At 40.2% G+C, this 15989-nt stretch overlaps 1 protein-coding gene across 8 annotated transcripts in view; it reads left to right on the forward strand.

Moving 5' to 3' along the window:
* LOC137971030 (atrial natriuretic peptide receptor 1-like) overlaps positions 1–15989 on the forward strand; it is a 73441-nt gene that overhangs the window by 31203 nt on the left and 26249 nt on the right. For 5 of the 8 annotated variants that reach the window (XM_068817730.1, XM_068817728.1, XM_068817729.1 and 2 more), the window contains 6 exons: positions 4628–4928; positions 5685–5986; positions 6396–6531; positions 9201–9287; positions 10918–11070; positions 13547–13854. In XM_068817730.1, the coding sequence (XP_068673831.1) occupies positions 4628–4928; positions 5685–5986; positions 6396–6531; positions 9201–9287; positions 10918–11070; positions 13547–13854 (1287 nt within the window). Of the gene's footprint in view, positions 1–1054; positions 1202–1543; positions 1704–3702; positions 3774–4627; positions 4929–5684; positions 5987–6395; positions 6532–9200; positions 9288–10917; positions 11071–13546; positions 13855–15989 lie in introns of those variants that run through there. The other 3 variants (XM_068817735.1, XM_068817734.1, XM_068817736.1) reach the window with 3 other exon arrangements.

Here is a 15989-nt window from a genome sequence, read left to right on the forward strand (position 1 = left end):
GAAATTAGTTAATGGATCTAGAATGAAATAACAATTTACTGTAGTCGAGAATTCACAGGTCAAGTCAGTTGTTAATCGATTCGAATTTTTTTCCTCTGTAGCTTTGATCTGATATACCTGGTAAGATACTAGTGCATTCAACCTTAAATTTTTAGTGTACTTCACTAGTGGTGGCTTGTAGGTCAGGTCCTTGTGGTTCAGTTTCTCATCGCCCGTTTCCAAAAGAAGAAATTAGTTCAAAACTCGCCTAAGGTCGAGTCGAGTTATTTTCACAACTGACACGGTAAACATTTCCCACCTAAAATATCATCACATGATTTACTTAAAGTTACATTAAACTCGTCGTCTCTCACATGGCTGGCCGCCTTTGCTATATCAGTTGGTGATCGTTTGGAATTGTACTTGACGGCCAAATCTAAGAGAATACGGACAAACACTCTTCGACAATTGTGTACTCTTTGCTCGCGCGACGATTTGTCACGGCGCTCCAATTCACGAGGGGTTAGGGAAGTCACATTATCAAGTTGTTTTCACTTTGCGTTCTTTCAGTTTTCAAGCGATCTAACCGCGCTTTTGTTCGTCGATCAAAGTAAAACACAAACACAACACGGGTCAGCACGCAATGCGCGAGTTGTTGAAGTTCATCAAAGATGTGTATAGCCTTAAATAAACAGGACTTATTCCGGAAACAGAAGAGAGTTTTTTGACATGCGAAACGTAAATTGAAGTGGACGCAGACTTCAGCTTTTGGCTCGCATTCGAAAGATAAAATCGCTTAGATTATGACCATGTCTCTTTCCACAATACAATACAGGTGTTTTAGCAGATATCGTAGGCATTTCGGTACAAGCACGTCTCCCGTTCATTAAATTCTTTTAAAGAAAACCGCAATGTTTTCTTCGCTTCCTGAGTTAGAAAACCAATTATTAAAGAACCTTCAAAACCGGCTTCCCTCAGGCGCCACGTTAGGTATTCATAAGCAAGATAACCCCCTGTCGCTTGTTTTGTATGTATTTCGTTGGTCAAAACCGCAAAAATCATGACCAACACTCGCTTCAACCTTTTAAAGAAAATTCCAGTGATGGGATTTTAAAATTGCCTAAAAGCACGATTTAGCAAATTGATGTGACTTTTCAGTAGAAGATGTCAATGCAAGAAACGGCTGAGAATCATCACGGAATCAGAGTTTTATAGACCAAAGGTACTCCTCGCTCTGAGTCAGTCACTTTCGTGAGATTGATCAGTTTAAAGCTCTGCATCTTCTGTGTATATTCTAATGTTTCACGTATAGAGGTACAAAAAAAGATATCATAATCAATTCATTTTGTATTTTGTATTTGCCTTTTAGAGGCCTATTTGCCCTGAAAACTTTAATAGATATCTTATCAAAATATTTTTTACTTCTTGAGGCATTATGGAGCGGAAAAGAGTGCTTTGGACTGCGTATTTAGATAAAGGAAATCTCGGAACACTTAAAAGCGAGCTATATATTTATTGCCTTGGTAGGATTATCGTTCATATCAAAGTACCGTTCTTTCGGCAGTCCGGCGGTTTGATGCGATCGCAATGAGCTGAGACAAATCCTTAATACAGAAATATATCACTCCAGCAACCATAATGGAAAACATGTCATATTCAATAGTAAATGCATGTGGTTTGCTGTGGTTAATCAGTGACAAGTAAATACACGTTCACTTTGGAAAGTGAGTTAAACATTCCTTTTTCAGTTTAAGTAGATGCATTATTCATATAGTCCAAAAAGACCCTTATGAGCAGAATTAAGAAAATTAAGAGAAAGCATGGTATATCGGTACCGATATGTTCGGCATTTGAAAAAAAAGTCCAAATCTTAAAAGATATATTTGCGAATAAGCGATTTAATCATGGGAAACCTAAGAAAGTCATACATCTTAAAAGCCAGAAAAATTGAGATTATTAAAGGGAACGACAGTTTCTCAACGTTACTAATTAATTAATGTGTTTTTTCATCAATTCCTAGCAAAAGGCCCCCTAAGAATGCTATTCGATGCCATACAGCTTTTCATATCCTGGATTTTTTTACTAGCGTGAGGTAGCTAATATACTGACAAAGCAGATCAGACAACCGGGCAGGTGAATCACGCATGGCAATAACAATGTCTTCTTCATTTTTTCAACGTAAAACTTTGTTCGTTTTCCCGAGAAAGGACAGAACATCGTATTTTTGAGGTTTTCATGTCTCTAAATATTAAAGGCTTTAGGAACGGGAGTTTTTGGTGCATGCGTGGCTACACTGATAAAAATAATAATGACAAAAAAAATCTAGGTGAATCTTGGATTCTAATTATCAGGTACACCTTAATTGCCTCAAAGACACTACTACACGTCTAAATAGGAAACGTTCTAGTTTGTTGTGATATATTGAGACCTTTTGTTCCCAATTAAATGTAAGTATTGAGTTCATTTCCGTGAGCACAGAAAACAACAGGCAAAGCTCAATGTTTTATTAAATTGCATTGTGAGGCGCAAGTCGACGTCATTTTAATTAAAGCTATACGTTAAGTTGATTCGAACCAATAAAATTTACGTTAGTCGGTAAACAGGTTTTACATTTGTTTTATATAACAATTAGTTAGAAAAGTGTTTAATGATGAGCAATCGATGTTGCGACAATGTGGTGCTTTCTTGGAGTACTGCACAAAACAGTAAAACCGTATTGTTTGCAAGTACTAAAATTGTATTATTTTTTGTTTTATGCTCTGTTCTCTTTTTTACGCATTCTGATCTATTCTAGTAGTTTTCGACTTGAATCGAAAGAAAAGGCCATCATATATTATATCATATATCTTTATTTACCCTCGGATTTTTAGAGTAGCTTGGTGTAGCTAATATCTCCGAGCATTTACCCTCCCAACCATGATACACCACAGAAGACAGACCACAACACCGGGAAGTACATGCCCTACAATACTTATTCCTAGACAGTTGGCAAGCAAATTACAACAAATACATTTTGATGATGCTGTAATGCCATATAGTGCATACAGAGTGTGTGAGTGCTGCCTGTCTGTGATAGTAGATTTCTGGAGTCGTAAGCTGCGGCAAAACCCGATTGTATACTGTTTCTAAATCGATGCTAAATTAAACTGAAATGCAACGAGGATGGCTTGCTTCTTTTACGTTCTACGCTGCATAAACATGCGTTTCTGACGGCAAACGGCAGTTGACAGCTGAATGAATTTTGCGTTTTGACAAAAAATTAAAGAAACACTTGTTTGATTGTTACTCACTCCTGGCCTGTTGGCAAGTAAATTACAACAAACAAATTTTGATGATGCTGTAATGTCAGGCAGCCGCCTGTTATTATTTGGCGTTTTTTGTTTCCCTTGAACGCACTTTCGCATCAAATCTCCTCACAGTATGATGTTGATAGCAATCGAAGGTCATTTGCTGTTCGCAAGAAACCAATATATTTTTATTCGATTGACGATTATTCCACAGCTGTCGAGCAAGTGTTATTGAAGAAAATCGTGATCTATACTGACATACAGCTGCCTTGCCGTTTAGTACATAACCCGCGAACGTCGATCTTATTGTGCCAACCTTTTTACAAAAGCAAAAATCATTAGTGATTTATTCGCCCACGATCACGTAATATTTTTTTTTTGTTGTTTTCCCGGCCTCAACCCATTTACCAAACTTTCCGCAACCGGCTGACAAAGAAATTTTTGGATTCAGCTTCTGCGCCACACTCGAGATACCAATATTCAAATTCACATTCGACCAAATTTACAGTAAGTCTTCAAGCTCATGATCTTGAAGCGTTTAACTTTGGTTCAGAGCTGGTTTTTGTTTTAGTTTAAAACATGTCCTGACTTGGAGGTAACTTAGCTCGCCCATTTTCCCGCGCGTGCAGCACCTATCTTATTTTTGTCCTTATTTGAGCATAAAATTGGTGTTCTAAAACCCCCAGCTTTGTTCCAAGAAAGAGAGCTGCAAGTTAGACGCTTCAAGATCACGTGCTTCTGGTCTTTTAACTTCAGTTTCCAGAAGTTTCATTATCATCAAATCGGCTTTTAGAGTAGCTTGGTGTAGCTAAGATCTCCGCCGGAGAATTCACCCTCCCAACCATGATACGCCACAAAGGACAGACTATAACACCGGGAACTCCATGTTTAACGACCGTGGCTCGACGTTAGTGAGCTTTGCTGACAACCTCAGCATCAGTTCTCTGAAGCGTTTATTTGACCCTTCTTAAAGGTGTACGTGCAAAAAGTCAATGTGGTGAATGCAGATAACTTGAATTTGAATAATTAGGGCAGACATGACAATATCCATCCGCTGTCTTATCTATTTTATCGTCGGTGGTGAATTTTCGTTGATTGGAAACGCAAAATCTTTAATTTGACATTGCTGATGCATTTTGAGAGAAAATTAAATTTCTATGAGAAGTGACATTTTCCCAAAGATATATCCTCGTTTATTCTTTCTGGTGAATTTTCGGTGAATTTTCGTTGATTGGAAACGCAAAATCTTTAATTTGACATTGCTGATGCATTTCGAGAGAAAATTAAATTTCTATGAGAAGTGACATTTTCCCAAAGATATATTCTTGTTTGTTCTTTCTTCCTTGTTCTCCGCCACGCAGATGTGCTCAGAGGATAAGTTGTCGGACAAAGCCAATTTCCCCACGTTTGCCCGCACCATACCGCCGATCAGCAGACTCGCCCTACCCATTCATGCGCTATTGAAGCATTTTAACTGGACAAGAGTCAGTATAATCACTCAACATAATCAAAAGTGGATACAATGGAACGTGTTAGAGAAAAGCTTAAAACAACTGGGAGTGACAGTAGACACTGTGCTTTCCATGGACCGAGATTTTGAAGAATCTGACGTGACGCAAAACTTGGAAGATGTTCTTCAGAGGGCATCTCAACAGTCCAGAGGTAATCTTCTTTCTGTTATCTTTTAAGAAGGGTTGTACATGTACCAAACTGGATTAACACGGCTGCATCTTATCCCGGCTTTTTGTAGCTTGAAACGACTGAGATTAATGCTACCTTCCCCGGACCGGATTCTAGTCCATTGCAGGGCTACCCCTAGCAGGATGTTATCGGTTTCCTTTTATATCAAAGTACTCATGGGCTCCTGATTAAAGGCTGCAGGGAGACAGTGGGGGTCAGCAGCAGTGTTTTTTTACTGACAAAGCTGGGCCTCAATCTGACACTCTGGGTCTGGGAGTCGGACTTGCTAACCACTATAGTTCTCTCTTTCTCACTCAATTGAAGACACCACTGAATTTGCCATGACTTTTTTAAACGCCATAGTTGTTAAATTTTCTCACCCCGCGAATTTTGTCGAAGTCTACTCAAACTTTGGGGTGCAGAGATGGCGCAGTGGTGAGAGCATTCGCCTCCCACCACTGTGGTCCAGGTTCGATTCCCAGTCTCGGCGTTATATGTGGGTTGAGTTCTATTGGTTCTCTTCTCTGCACCGAGAGGTTTTTCTCCAGGTACTCCGGTTCTCCCCTCTTCTCAAAAACAAACAACTGACTTTAATTTGCGGCAAATGTTAATTTCAGTTTACAGTGTCCTCAATTAGTGGTTCAGCGCTGGAACGACTAGACACTTAAATAAAGTTCCTTTCCTTTTTTTTTCCTTTTTGAGACTTTCATAATTATCTTGTGGTAACTTATTCCACAGTTATTATATTAGCCATGAATTACTCTTTGGCATGCTGGGCAATAAACTACGCCGGAAAACTTGGATTAAACGATGGCCGCTTTGCATTTATTATGCTTGATCTGGACTTCGATCTCACGGGGAACAGAAGGAAAAACGTTTCGGCTTTTTTCAAACAAGACTGGTACGAGTCAGCCTTCCAATCAGCTCTCCTTCTCGCAGTGGATAATAAAGTGAACGCGGAATACTTGGCATTCATCGAAGATCTCAAAACGAAAAGTTCAGGACCACCTTTTTATTTTCCTAATAAGTCAAACATCACGGTGAGTACAATATCTACAGTGTTTTTCGTTCCCACGACGGACTAAGAAATATTCGTAGTATGGAAAGGCCCATGGGGTTTTGGAATCATGTTTTTCTCTAGTAGATTAATTTTTAGATCAGTTTATATAAGGGTGTTTTCGCATGCCGTCGAATGAAATGTCCAATCCACAAAGGAAGGTATCGTTTCCATAAACATAGACCTTGAAAACTTGCATTCATTTTTGTGTATTTCTGAGTGTTCCAGATTAAAACTGACGATTGTTTTCCTTCTACGCAAATATAATTGTTAATATATATTGTTCTGAAAAGTTAAAAATCAGTGTGTCGAGAGTACCATTAATCAGTGTTGGCCATGGGTGGAGGGAATGACGCATACGTTTTAGCTGAATATTGTAATTTTTATTGCAGAGCCCTTTATACGCAGCCTATCTGTATGATGCAGTGCTTCTATACGCTAAAGCTCTAAATCGATCAAAAGACGCGTACGCGGCCGAAACGGATGGAAAGCAAATCGTTCAGAATCTGATAGGTCGACGTTTTCGTAGTAAGTAAATTATATTTTGGTATTTAACCTGCAAACATTGAAGTTTCTAAACAACATTTTTCCTTAGTTTTCTGCTGCTGTTTTAAACTATGCGTTATAAAAGCCTTCTCAGGGAGCTTGAGGAATGACTTAAATTGTTTCAAGCCTTGATCTTAACTTGTATTAAAACCTTTAAATTGTGCGCCGCCAGTATTTATGCCTATCAATTCCTTAGAGTGTTGCTGCATGTAATCTAACACATAAACTTTGGATCTCAGGTTATGGTTGAAGAGCGTTTTGGGGGGATGGTGCCAGTGAGTATAAAATTTAATTTGTAACAGTCGCTGCACTTGAGTTATCCTCAAGGTCAAGAGTATGTTGGGTCCAAGTGGATAAGTCGCGACGTAAATATGGAAATGCCAAACGTAGTCAGAAGTCAGTACCCGCAAATACCACTGAGACTCAAAACAGTTTTGAGCCGCTTCGAAATAATGTAGAACCTAAAGGAAGAAATGTTGCCAATCAAAAAATAGCGCGGGTGACAATGGCCAACAGACATCTTCGACGTCGTCTTGCTCGGAGCGTAGAACGCGCAAAACTATTCAAACTGTTTCAACTGAATCAGTGACAAATGATCATGATCAACCACAGCCCAACTGCTGCAAGAAGGTTATCATAGCAGGGGACTCTACACTTAAATACCTTAAAAGCCACAGAATTTCCAGGAAATCGCCAGTCAAAATAGCCACATTCCCGGGATGCAAAACGCAAGACATGAACGATCATATCAAGCCACTTTTACGCAGAAACCCGGACGAGATTATTATTAAGTTCCAGTAACTCTCCTCGTGAATGTGCAGAAGAAGCGGTTGATCTAGCCAAATCAGTTAGTTCGGAATCCCCAGCCATGATCACAATATCCAGTGTCATCAGTAGATCTGACGATGAAGCCTTGGCAAGCAAAGTTTCTGCTGTGAATAAAGTTCTTAAACACTTTGGTCATCAAATGTCCTGGGGATTTATTGATCATTCAAACATATCAGGAACTGCCCACCTTAATCAGAGGCACCTCGCGTCTCGCTCAGAATTTTATTAACTATTTGCGTGTAGATTAGGTCAGTGCCGTCCGGAAATCCGATTCGGCTGATGCCTTCAAGCGTGACGACTGCTGTAAGTCCAAACTTTCTAGCATCTTTGGTCTGGGGTTGGTCTTTGCGTCCCTTAATATTAATAGTTTTCTGTCCCACATTGACAAACTTAGTGTTTTTATGTCCTCTTCTATAGTTGAGATTTTAGTAATCAACGAGTCTAAATTAGACTCTACAGTGCACAATAGCGAAGTCTTTTCACCTGGCTTTGAACTGGTCAGAAAAGATCGTAAAATTAACGGAAGGAATGGTGGCGGTGTTTGTATTTACTTGCGCACCAATCTTAACTATCGAATAAGTGATGCTGTAAACATCGGTGAGTTGGAGTGTCTATTTGTCGAAATCAGTAAGCCGCGGAATACACCCGCCATTCCTGGTCGGGACTTGGTATCGACCCCCAAGCTCTCCACCTGATCTTTTTGGTGAGTTCGAAAAAATTATTGCCAAAATTGACGCCGAATATAAAAAAATTATATATCCTTGGCGATGTCAACTGCAATTTTTTGCCTGAAGCAAATGCTCACATTTCTTCCTTTCTGACAAATATTTTATATATATATATACGGTCTTAGCCAGTTAATCGGGGAACCAACACGTGTCACTTCAGTTTCTAATACCCTAATCGATTTATGCATAACAAATTCCCCAGAGAAGGTTACACAGTCGGGTGTCATTCACCTTGGTATTAGGTAGTGATCATTCTCTTGTCTTCTTGACACGTAAGGCCCACTACGACCGTAATGGTCCTCGTATGTTTGAGACACTTTCCAGTTAATTTTACTTTACAGTGTCCCCAGTAAAGTGTTAATTTCACTTTACAGTGTCCCCAATTAGTGCTCCAGCGCTAAAATCTACTAGACACTTAAATAAAGTTCCTTTCCTTTCCTTTCCTTTTCCTCAACCAAATGCCATGGGCCAATACACCTTATTCCAAAGTGGCCGCTGATTTATGCGCATACAAATTGGCCCTTGCTGCCTCGTTCAAGATAAAATATTCTTTTGAATTTTAACCTTAAGAACGAGGCATCAATGGCTAATTTGAATAAAAACAAAAGAATATTTAAATGGCGGCCATTTTGGAATAAGGTGTATGTCGATGTACATTCTGACCCAAACGACATGTGGCGTGAAAGGAAAGAAATGTTTCTCAGCTGCGTTGATAAACACGCAGTATTAAAATCGAAGAGTCAAATTGAAGGAGTCCAAGTGCTGAAACTGATAAACTGGTAAACTACTACTACTACCACTACCACTACCACTACCACTACCACTACTACTACTACTGCTACTGCTACTGCTACTGCTACTGCTACTGCTACTGCTACTGCTACTGCTACTGCTACTGCTACTGCTACTACTACTACTACTACTACTACTACTACGACGACGACGACGACGACGACGACGACGACTACTACTACTACTACTACTATTACTACTACTACTACTACTACTACTACTACTACTACTACTACTACTACTTCCTACACCTGTTTTGCTTGAATGTTAAATAACCTGATCTTTTCTTTTGAATTTTCTGAGGTATTCTGGGCTATGATCGGTACATGAATAACAATGGCGACGCAGAATTCAATATGGTTTTGATGGATTACCGTAGAGAAAGTGACGGTAAGCTCAATATAAGATAACATGCTTGGATCCTTGTTTTCGTTGTGAAAATAATATCAGAGCTCCATCGGTAAGATTTTTTGGGAAATTTATCGATGCGAGTTTTGGTTTTGACGTCAGCGTAAGCGCGCGCGTACAGACTGTCGGGGTGGAGGTGGGGAAGCACGACAGCCTCTGGCACGGGAGTGTTCGGGCAATTTTACTTGGCGCAAAATCGCGTGTTAGCGTTGCATTTGGCAACGCGCGTTTTCCTGTCGGGAAGTAATATTAGTGAAGACCAACGGGATAAAAGAGCAGAAAAGAGCACGAGAGATGAGAAATTTAAGCGAAGGAGGCCTCGAGAGAAGCCGAGGAAGTAGAAGAAGAGAAAAATTCAATGAAGAACACCGTAAGGCTGAGAGAAATAGAGTGACAGACAAAACACTTATGTACAACGGTGTCGGTTGCGAGATAGCACAGATACTTTACGATTGCTAAAGCTAAAGTACAGACCAATGGTAAGCAATTTCTGCTGTAATAGTATAGGATAACCGCATTTACTAAGCAATCCAGCCAATTGAAATAGGAAACGGACTAGCGACGAAACGGGGCATGAAATGGTAAAAAGGTCAAGTCAAAATGTGAAAAGTCCAGCGGTCCTTTGAAAAAATAGAGGAAAAACAAATGATTCAGTGAAAGAGGTTCAAACTGCACAATTTTAATGTAAGATAATACAGCCTAACATCAAATGACGCAGCTATGTGTGAAATAGCCTAGCTTTGCAATTATGTATTGTGTCGAATGGTCGAGCAGGATATCATGTGACACATTGATGCATTCGTCATTGACCTGATCAGAAACATGATCGATTCTCTTTTGAGTATATAATAAGAGCACTGTTAAACTCGGCAATTTTTCTTTTAACCTGTCTGGCAATTTTGTTGGGACAACTGGAAGTTCTCACATCGGGAAGCAAATCGCTTGACGAGGCTTTACATTAGGCAGCCCTTCACGTAATTTGTCTTGTCAATGATCACATGAGGTTAAAGAAATATCGATTTTCGCAAACATCCTTTACAGGCTTTTCGTGGACAACGCAGCGTTGTTCGGATCCGTCACGCGTTAAGTGTAACACTTCGGCAATTCTTTGGGCAACTTGTCTTGTGTTCGGTTGCAGCAGCTTCCGAGAGCTAAGCCATATTGGTGATGTGCGCGCTTTATTGTTGTGTTAGAAGTTGTGATGTCATTGTGATGTCATGTTACCACGTGACGCCAATTTATGTTCAGTATTGTGTATTCAGTACCAGCATCTAAGTGGTTTTGAGTTCAATTAGGAGTTTTCAAGTACAGTTATCAGATAGTTTTAAACGATGTCATAGTATGATAAGAAACGATATTAAAGAGTTAGGTATTCAAGTACTCTCGGATCGTCAGTTTACACATGGGATAGCCGTCGGCACAACATTATCATCGCCGCCATATTGCTTGACACAAAATGGCTCCTTTTTTCATTTTTACATTTTGGACCGTCGTCCCGTTTTGTCGGCAATCGTCCTCTTTAGTGAAAAATGGAGAAAATGATCGTTTTGGCACTATAGCACCTGTCCCCATGCAATTAACTGACAATGAATACAATTTTTCTCCTTTATAGGGATGTTTAAGGAAGTGGGAAACTTTGTTATTGAAGACTCAGGAAACTCCCAGCTTTACTTGAGCGACGAATCTATTGTCTGGCCCAACAACTTAACTGCACCTTCCTCGGAAATTGCGAAGTGCAAATCCTGCGACGAAGACTGCTACAACGGTGAGACAACAAAGAGGGAACTATTTGTTATGATAAGTTATGTTTTACCAAAATACCCCTTTACCGTAAACAGCCAAAAATTGGCAAATTTGACTACGGACTTAGGACAATGCTATCGACTTTCATTCGTCTGCTGCTTCATTTGTTTTTCCTACTTGTTTTTCCTCAACTGCTAATGCTACTACTACATTCGGATGCGGCCGAAACAAAAGAAGAATTAATTTAATTGCTGACGATTGAGTAGACGAATCAGACAAGTTCAAATTATCCACCGGCTGAGGCATTCTTTTGAAAGCATGCATGAGACATCTCAACATTAGCCTTTGTTTTCTTTTCCGTTTTCCTCTTTTGCAACTATTCAGTATTAGAACCAAATTCCCTCTTCATCAAGAAAAACCCCCACCCCACCCCCGAGCAATGCTGTATAGCTCAAACTTTTCAGATATAACTAACTACCAACATTGGTGGGGGGATGGGTTATGTGGGGATCGGAAAGGGGTGCTGAAAAGTGTCTCAACACTTTTGTCGCAGATTGTAGATACTTGTAAAATCCCATTGGGTGTGTGCCACTGCATTGGTTCTGGCTCAGAGGATATGCTTCCGGATTTTCTTCCGGTTTTTTTTCCTATCTCCACTAGTGTAGATAATTGGCTGTTTTTTGTAATCTCGAATCAAGTAATTCCTCAGCCTGCCACTGCTGCGGTATGTGATTGGGCTTCAATTCATAATGTTTGTCCGGTGTGTTTTGGTACATCGCTAGAACGAGGGTATCCTCGGAAACAAAGCACTCCTTGTCAGTACCTCTATAACTGTGCGGCTTATTTCAGTAAAAAAAAACAGCTTCCCGAATGTTCATTGAAGTTATTAAGTAGTGCCTTGATGGGTGATCATCTACTAAAAACCTTGTAATGTGTTATACGGAGAGTCACTGACATTACGACCATCCTCATAATCAATCTGCGATCGCATGTGAAAGAGGAACTTAATTCGACCTTTACCGCGATGGAATATAATAGTGACTTTAATTAAAAGATTTACCACGGCTACGTCGACGAAAACGTCACCTCAAAATATAACTTCGCACTATCGTAAGTCTTTCGCGATTATTTCATTTCGTTCGCGTCGTACAATGTGGGCGAAGTATCCTAAACATAAATTGGGTACGAGCGGAATCATATGGACTAAGAACAGAGAAATTGCCGTCAAAACCTCAAGTTTAGGGATTTCACGCCGTTGTTACGCAGAGTATGGCAAGAATATGTCTGATATGTGCTAAAATGCGGGCCGCACGTGCAGCACACGGTTTATTTCTCCTGTGGCGTTTTCGTTGCCGTAGGCGCCTGCCTACTTGCGCCAAGGAGCACTGTCAATAGACCATACCCCTTCTGACGTAACGCATCACAATTCTTTTGTTGAGTGCCTACCGAAACATTGCATTCTGGTATTTATCGTGATAGTAGTCACTCAACAAAAGAATTTTGATGCTTTACTTCATAAGGAGTAAGACCCCCGGGGGGGGGGGGGGGGGGGGGGGGGGGCCAACTCGATATATCCCTGGGTGGGGAGGTGCGGCGCGGCCCCTCATACCCTGACCCTGTTTAAGACAAATATCGCTGATTTTCCTACTCTGTTTAAGACAGAATTCCGATTTTTGATACCCTGTTTAAGACATTTAACCCAGTTTAAGACAAGAATTGATAAATAGATACCCTGATTAAGACAAAAAATGATAAATTCGATACCCTGTTCAAGACAAAAATCCCGAAAAACATACCCTGGCTGGCCGCATGTCCCCATTAAGCCCTTAAGGACGGTGCCTACTATTGTTATTGCGCATACGTTCTGCGCATCTCGAGATACTCGGATTTCCTATCGGTGATGCTTACTAATGCAAGGATAAGGCTTTGTTAAAAGCGTTTTATTCTTTGCAATCACGAAAAAGCAATTTACTCCAAACGGTTACACTTAATTTATTTCAGGCGAATCAAGCAGCTTGTAAAATACCAACAAATATGTAAAATCTGAGGAACAGTATTGATTCAATTAACCTCTTGAATTACGTCCTCTCGGCTTTTTGTTAATCTCAGCGTGCGAGGTGGGTGACAGAAGGAAGGATAATCTTCGGTCAACACTGATACGTTCATCAATATTTTAAGAATGGTGTTATTTATGATTTTTTTTTTTGTTGCTCAAAGTGCTAACTGCAAGAATGTTCTATTTCATGATGGGGATGACAGTGAACTTCGGGAGCTTTCGGGTGGAATTTTCTCCGACTAACCGCTTTCCTGATTTGTTCGGCAAGGAACGCTAACAAATTGAACACGCTCACATCTGACAACTCAAACTTCCACGCGGACAAATCAAGGAAGACATAAATAAGCCTACGTAAACATGGAAAGCTCTCTAGAGCTTAACTGCCACTTAAAGGTTGGCATAGTGACTTTTCTAACAGCGATCTTTGTTTCTACGCCTACAGATGGAAATTTAACAATCGGTTTCATCCTCCCGTACAAACTATTAAGTGGCAGCGACCAAAATCGACCAGGAGAATATCATGCCTCTGCTATGACTATCGCGGTGGACAACATCAATAAAGACCCTACTCTTCTTCCTGGAATAAATCTCAGTTTTATCTGGGCTGATTCTGAGTGTGACGAAGAGAAGTCGATTGAAGCCTTAATCCATCAACGCGAAAAAGGAGTTCATGCTTTCATTGGATTCGGTTGTAAATGCTCTACTCAAGCCCGAATGGCCGCTGCTTTGAATTTACCTATTATTTCTCATGTAAGTACAAAAAAATATATGCTACATTATTTATACAATGAACGAAATGATATATGAAATGAATCATATACTGAACTGCGGATAGGAAAGCAAATAAAGCTATGATCCTCGCAGTTATGGACGCAGTTTTAGCAATTTCGTAGAGAAGTCTGAAAAATTCAGGACGTCAACGGGGTTTGAACTCGTGAAGTCGCGATACCGGTGCGACGCTCTCACTAACTGAGCTATGAAACCACTGACATTGGGAGCTGGTCATTTGTGGGTTCTAATTTTCTCATGATATATGAACTTAATTTCATATATCATTTCGTTCATCGATTCATCCCTCATAGGAAAATTAGAACCCACAAATGACCGGTCGCACCGGTATCGCGAGGCCGCGGGTTCAAATCCCGTTAAAGCCCTGAATTTTTCAGGCCTCTCTAAGCAATTGCTTAAATTGCGTCCATAACTGCGAGGATCATAGCTTTACTTGATTATTTAATTTATACAGCGTGTACTCACGCGTTCTGAGCAGAAAGACACGAATAACGGCTCATTGCAAATGGCTTCAAAGTCAGTTCGATTTTGTCGAGCAGCGATGCCGAAACCGTTTTGCCACCCCCTTTCAACCGTGTTGAAACATGTTGAATCGTTCAACATCGTCCAACAGAGTTCAGACAACAAAATCGAACCGTTGTTGAAGCAAATGTCGAAGCCGTTTTCCCAGGCCTTAACTCGTCTAAGACGGATATTTTCGTCTGCAATTCGTCCAGATATAAATCCGGAGCTAACAGACGAATCAGCTAAAGACGAATTTTGGCCCCTAATTCGTGTAAACATCGGATTTATATCTATTCTTAGACGGATAATTCGTCTTATATTACATATTAGTCTCCCGTAAGAATTCAGCCGTTAGGGAGTTCAAGAAAAAAATACGGGTACGGCAACGACAACGCCACAAAACAATAATCATTGGTTAAAATGAGGGAAAATAATCGTGCTGCACGAGCGGCACGCATATTACAGGGGCACCCAACGAGAATATTGTTCAAAACCACTTAAACGTTTTTTTGCTATTTAAACGGTAAATATAGGCATATTTTTATCCCCTAAAGATTTTTCACCTGTTCGGATTTCCTATCTGAAAGTCTAGTGATCCGAAAATTGAAGGGATCAAAACTTACTTCAGTTCGAAAATTTGAGCCAGAACAAAGGCTCCCGAAAATTAAAGGTGACTTTTTAAAGGTAAAAATCCGTTTAAATGAGCAATTATACCATTTTTTAGATGTTCGAAAATCCTAGGTAAGCAAGAAATTTTATAACAAATGTTCCGAAAATTCTAGATCTCAAGTATTAATCGTCTTTCGAACAGATATTTTCCGAAAATTGACGTTGGGTGCCCCTGATTTTAACACGTACTTTTGCGGCACTCCACATAACGACGACGTGAAATCAACTCGGCAATAGGTGGTTTGCAACCAATCTCTGGAGACACAAGCCCTGTCCACACTAATGCTCACAGTTTTGCTCGAGTCCTGCTCTCGGGAAACTGTTCGCCTCTCGGAACAGATAATGTCCGCGGACAAATATCCAAGCATATTTTCGCGTGCAATTGCTTTTTCTGTCCGACTAGTTGGGTGATAATAAAACAATTAGACCCTTCGCCCTCAAGGGCCTCGGGTCAATAGCCCATTCTGCGAAGCCGAATGGGCTATTGACCCGTAGCCCGCAAGGGCTACGGGTATAATTGTTAAAGGTCACAAAACCACTGAGACCCAAGTTGTTCAAATTTGTACAATGGATAAGTCAAGAATATTTTACGCTACTTTAATTAAAGATGTCCTTGGAGTGTGCATATTCACAGTTTACGAGGGCAAATACTGAAATCTTTCGAGATTGAAACTGACGGATAATGAGTTATCCACCTTTGAAAAACTCAGTTGAAAAACCTTATTGCTGGTTCGGCTTCGGTTTTAGCCACGGACCTCCCAAGTTGTACCCCCGAGCCGATCTATCAGTCGATAAAACCGATAGGCAGAAGTGAAGTGTCATTAAGACCATCAGTGTTTTTGTAGAGGTTTGTTGTATAAAAAGAAAAAAAAAGGTATTTGTAGTTATGTTTAACTATTTAAGAGACTGTTCCAGAACACGCT

Source organism: Montipora foliosa, chromosome 9 (assembly GCF_036669935.1).
Source record: "Montipora foliosa isolate CH-2021 chromosome 9, ASM3666993v2, whole genome shotgun sequence".
NCBI lineage: Eukaryota > Metazoa > Cnidaria > Anthozoa > Scleractinia > Acroporidae > Montipora > Montipora foliosa.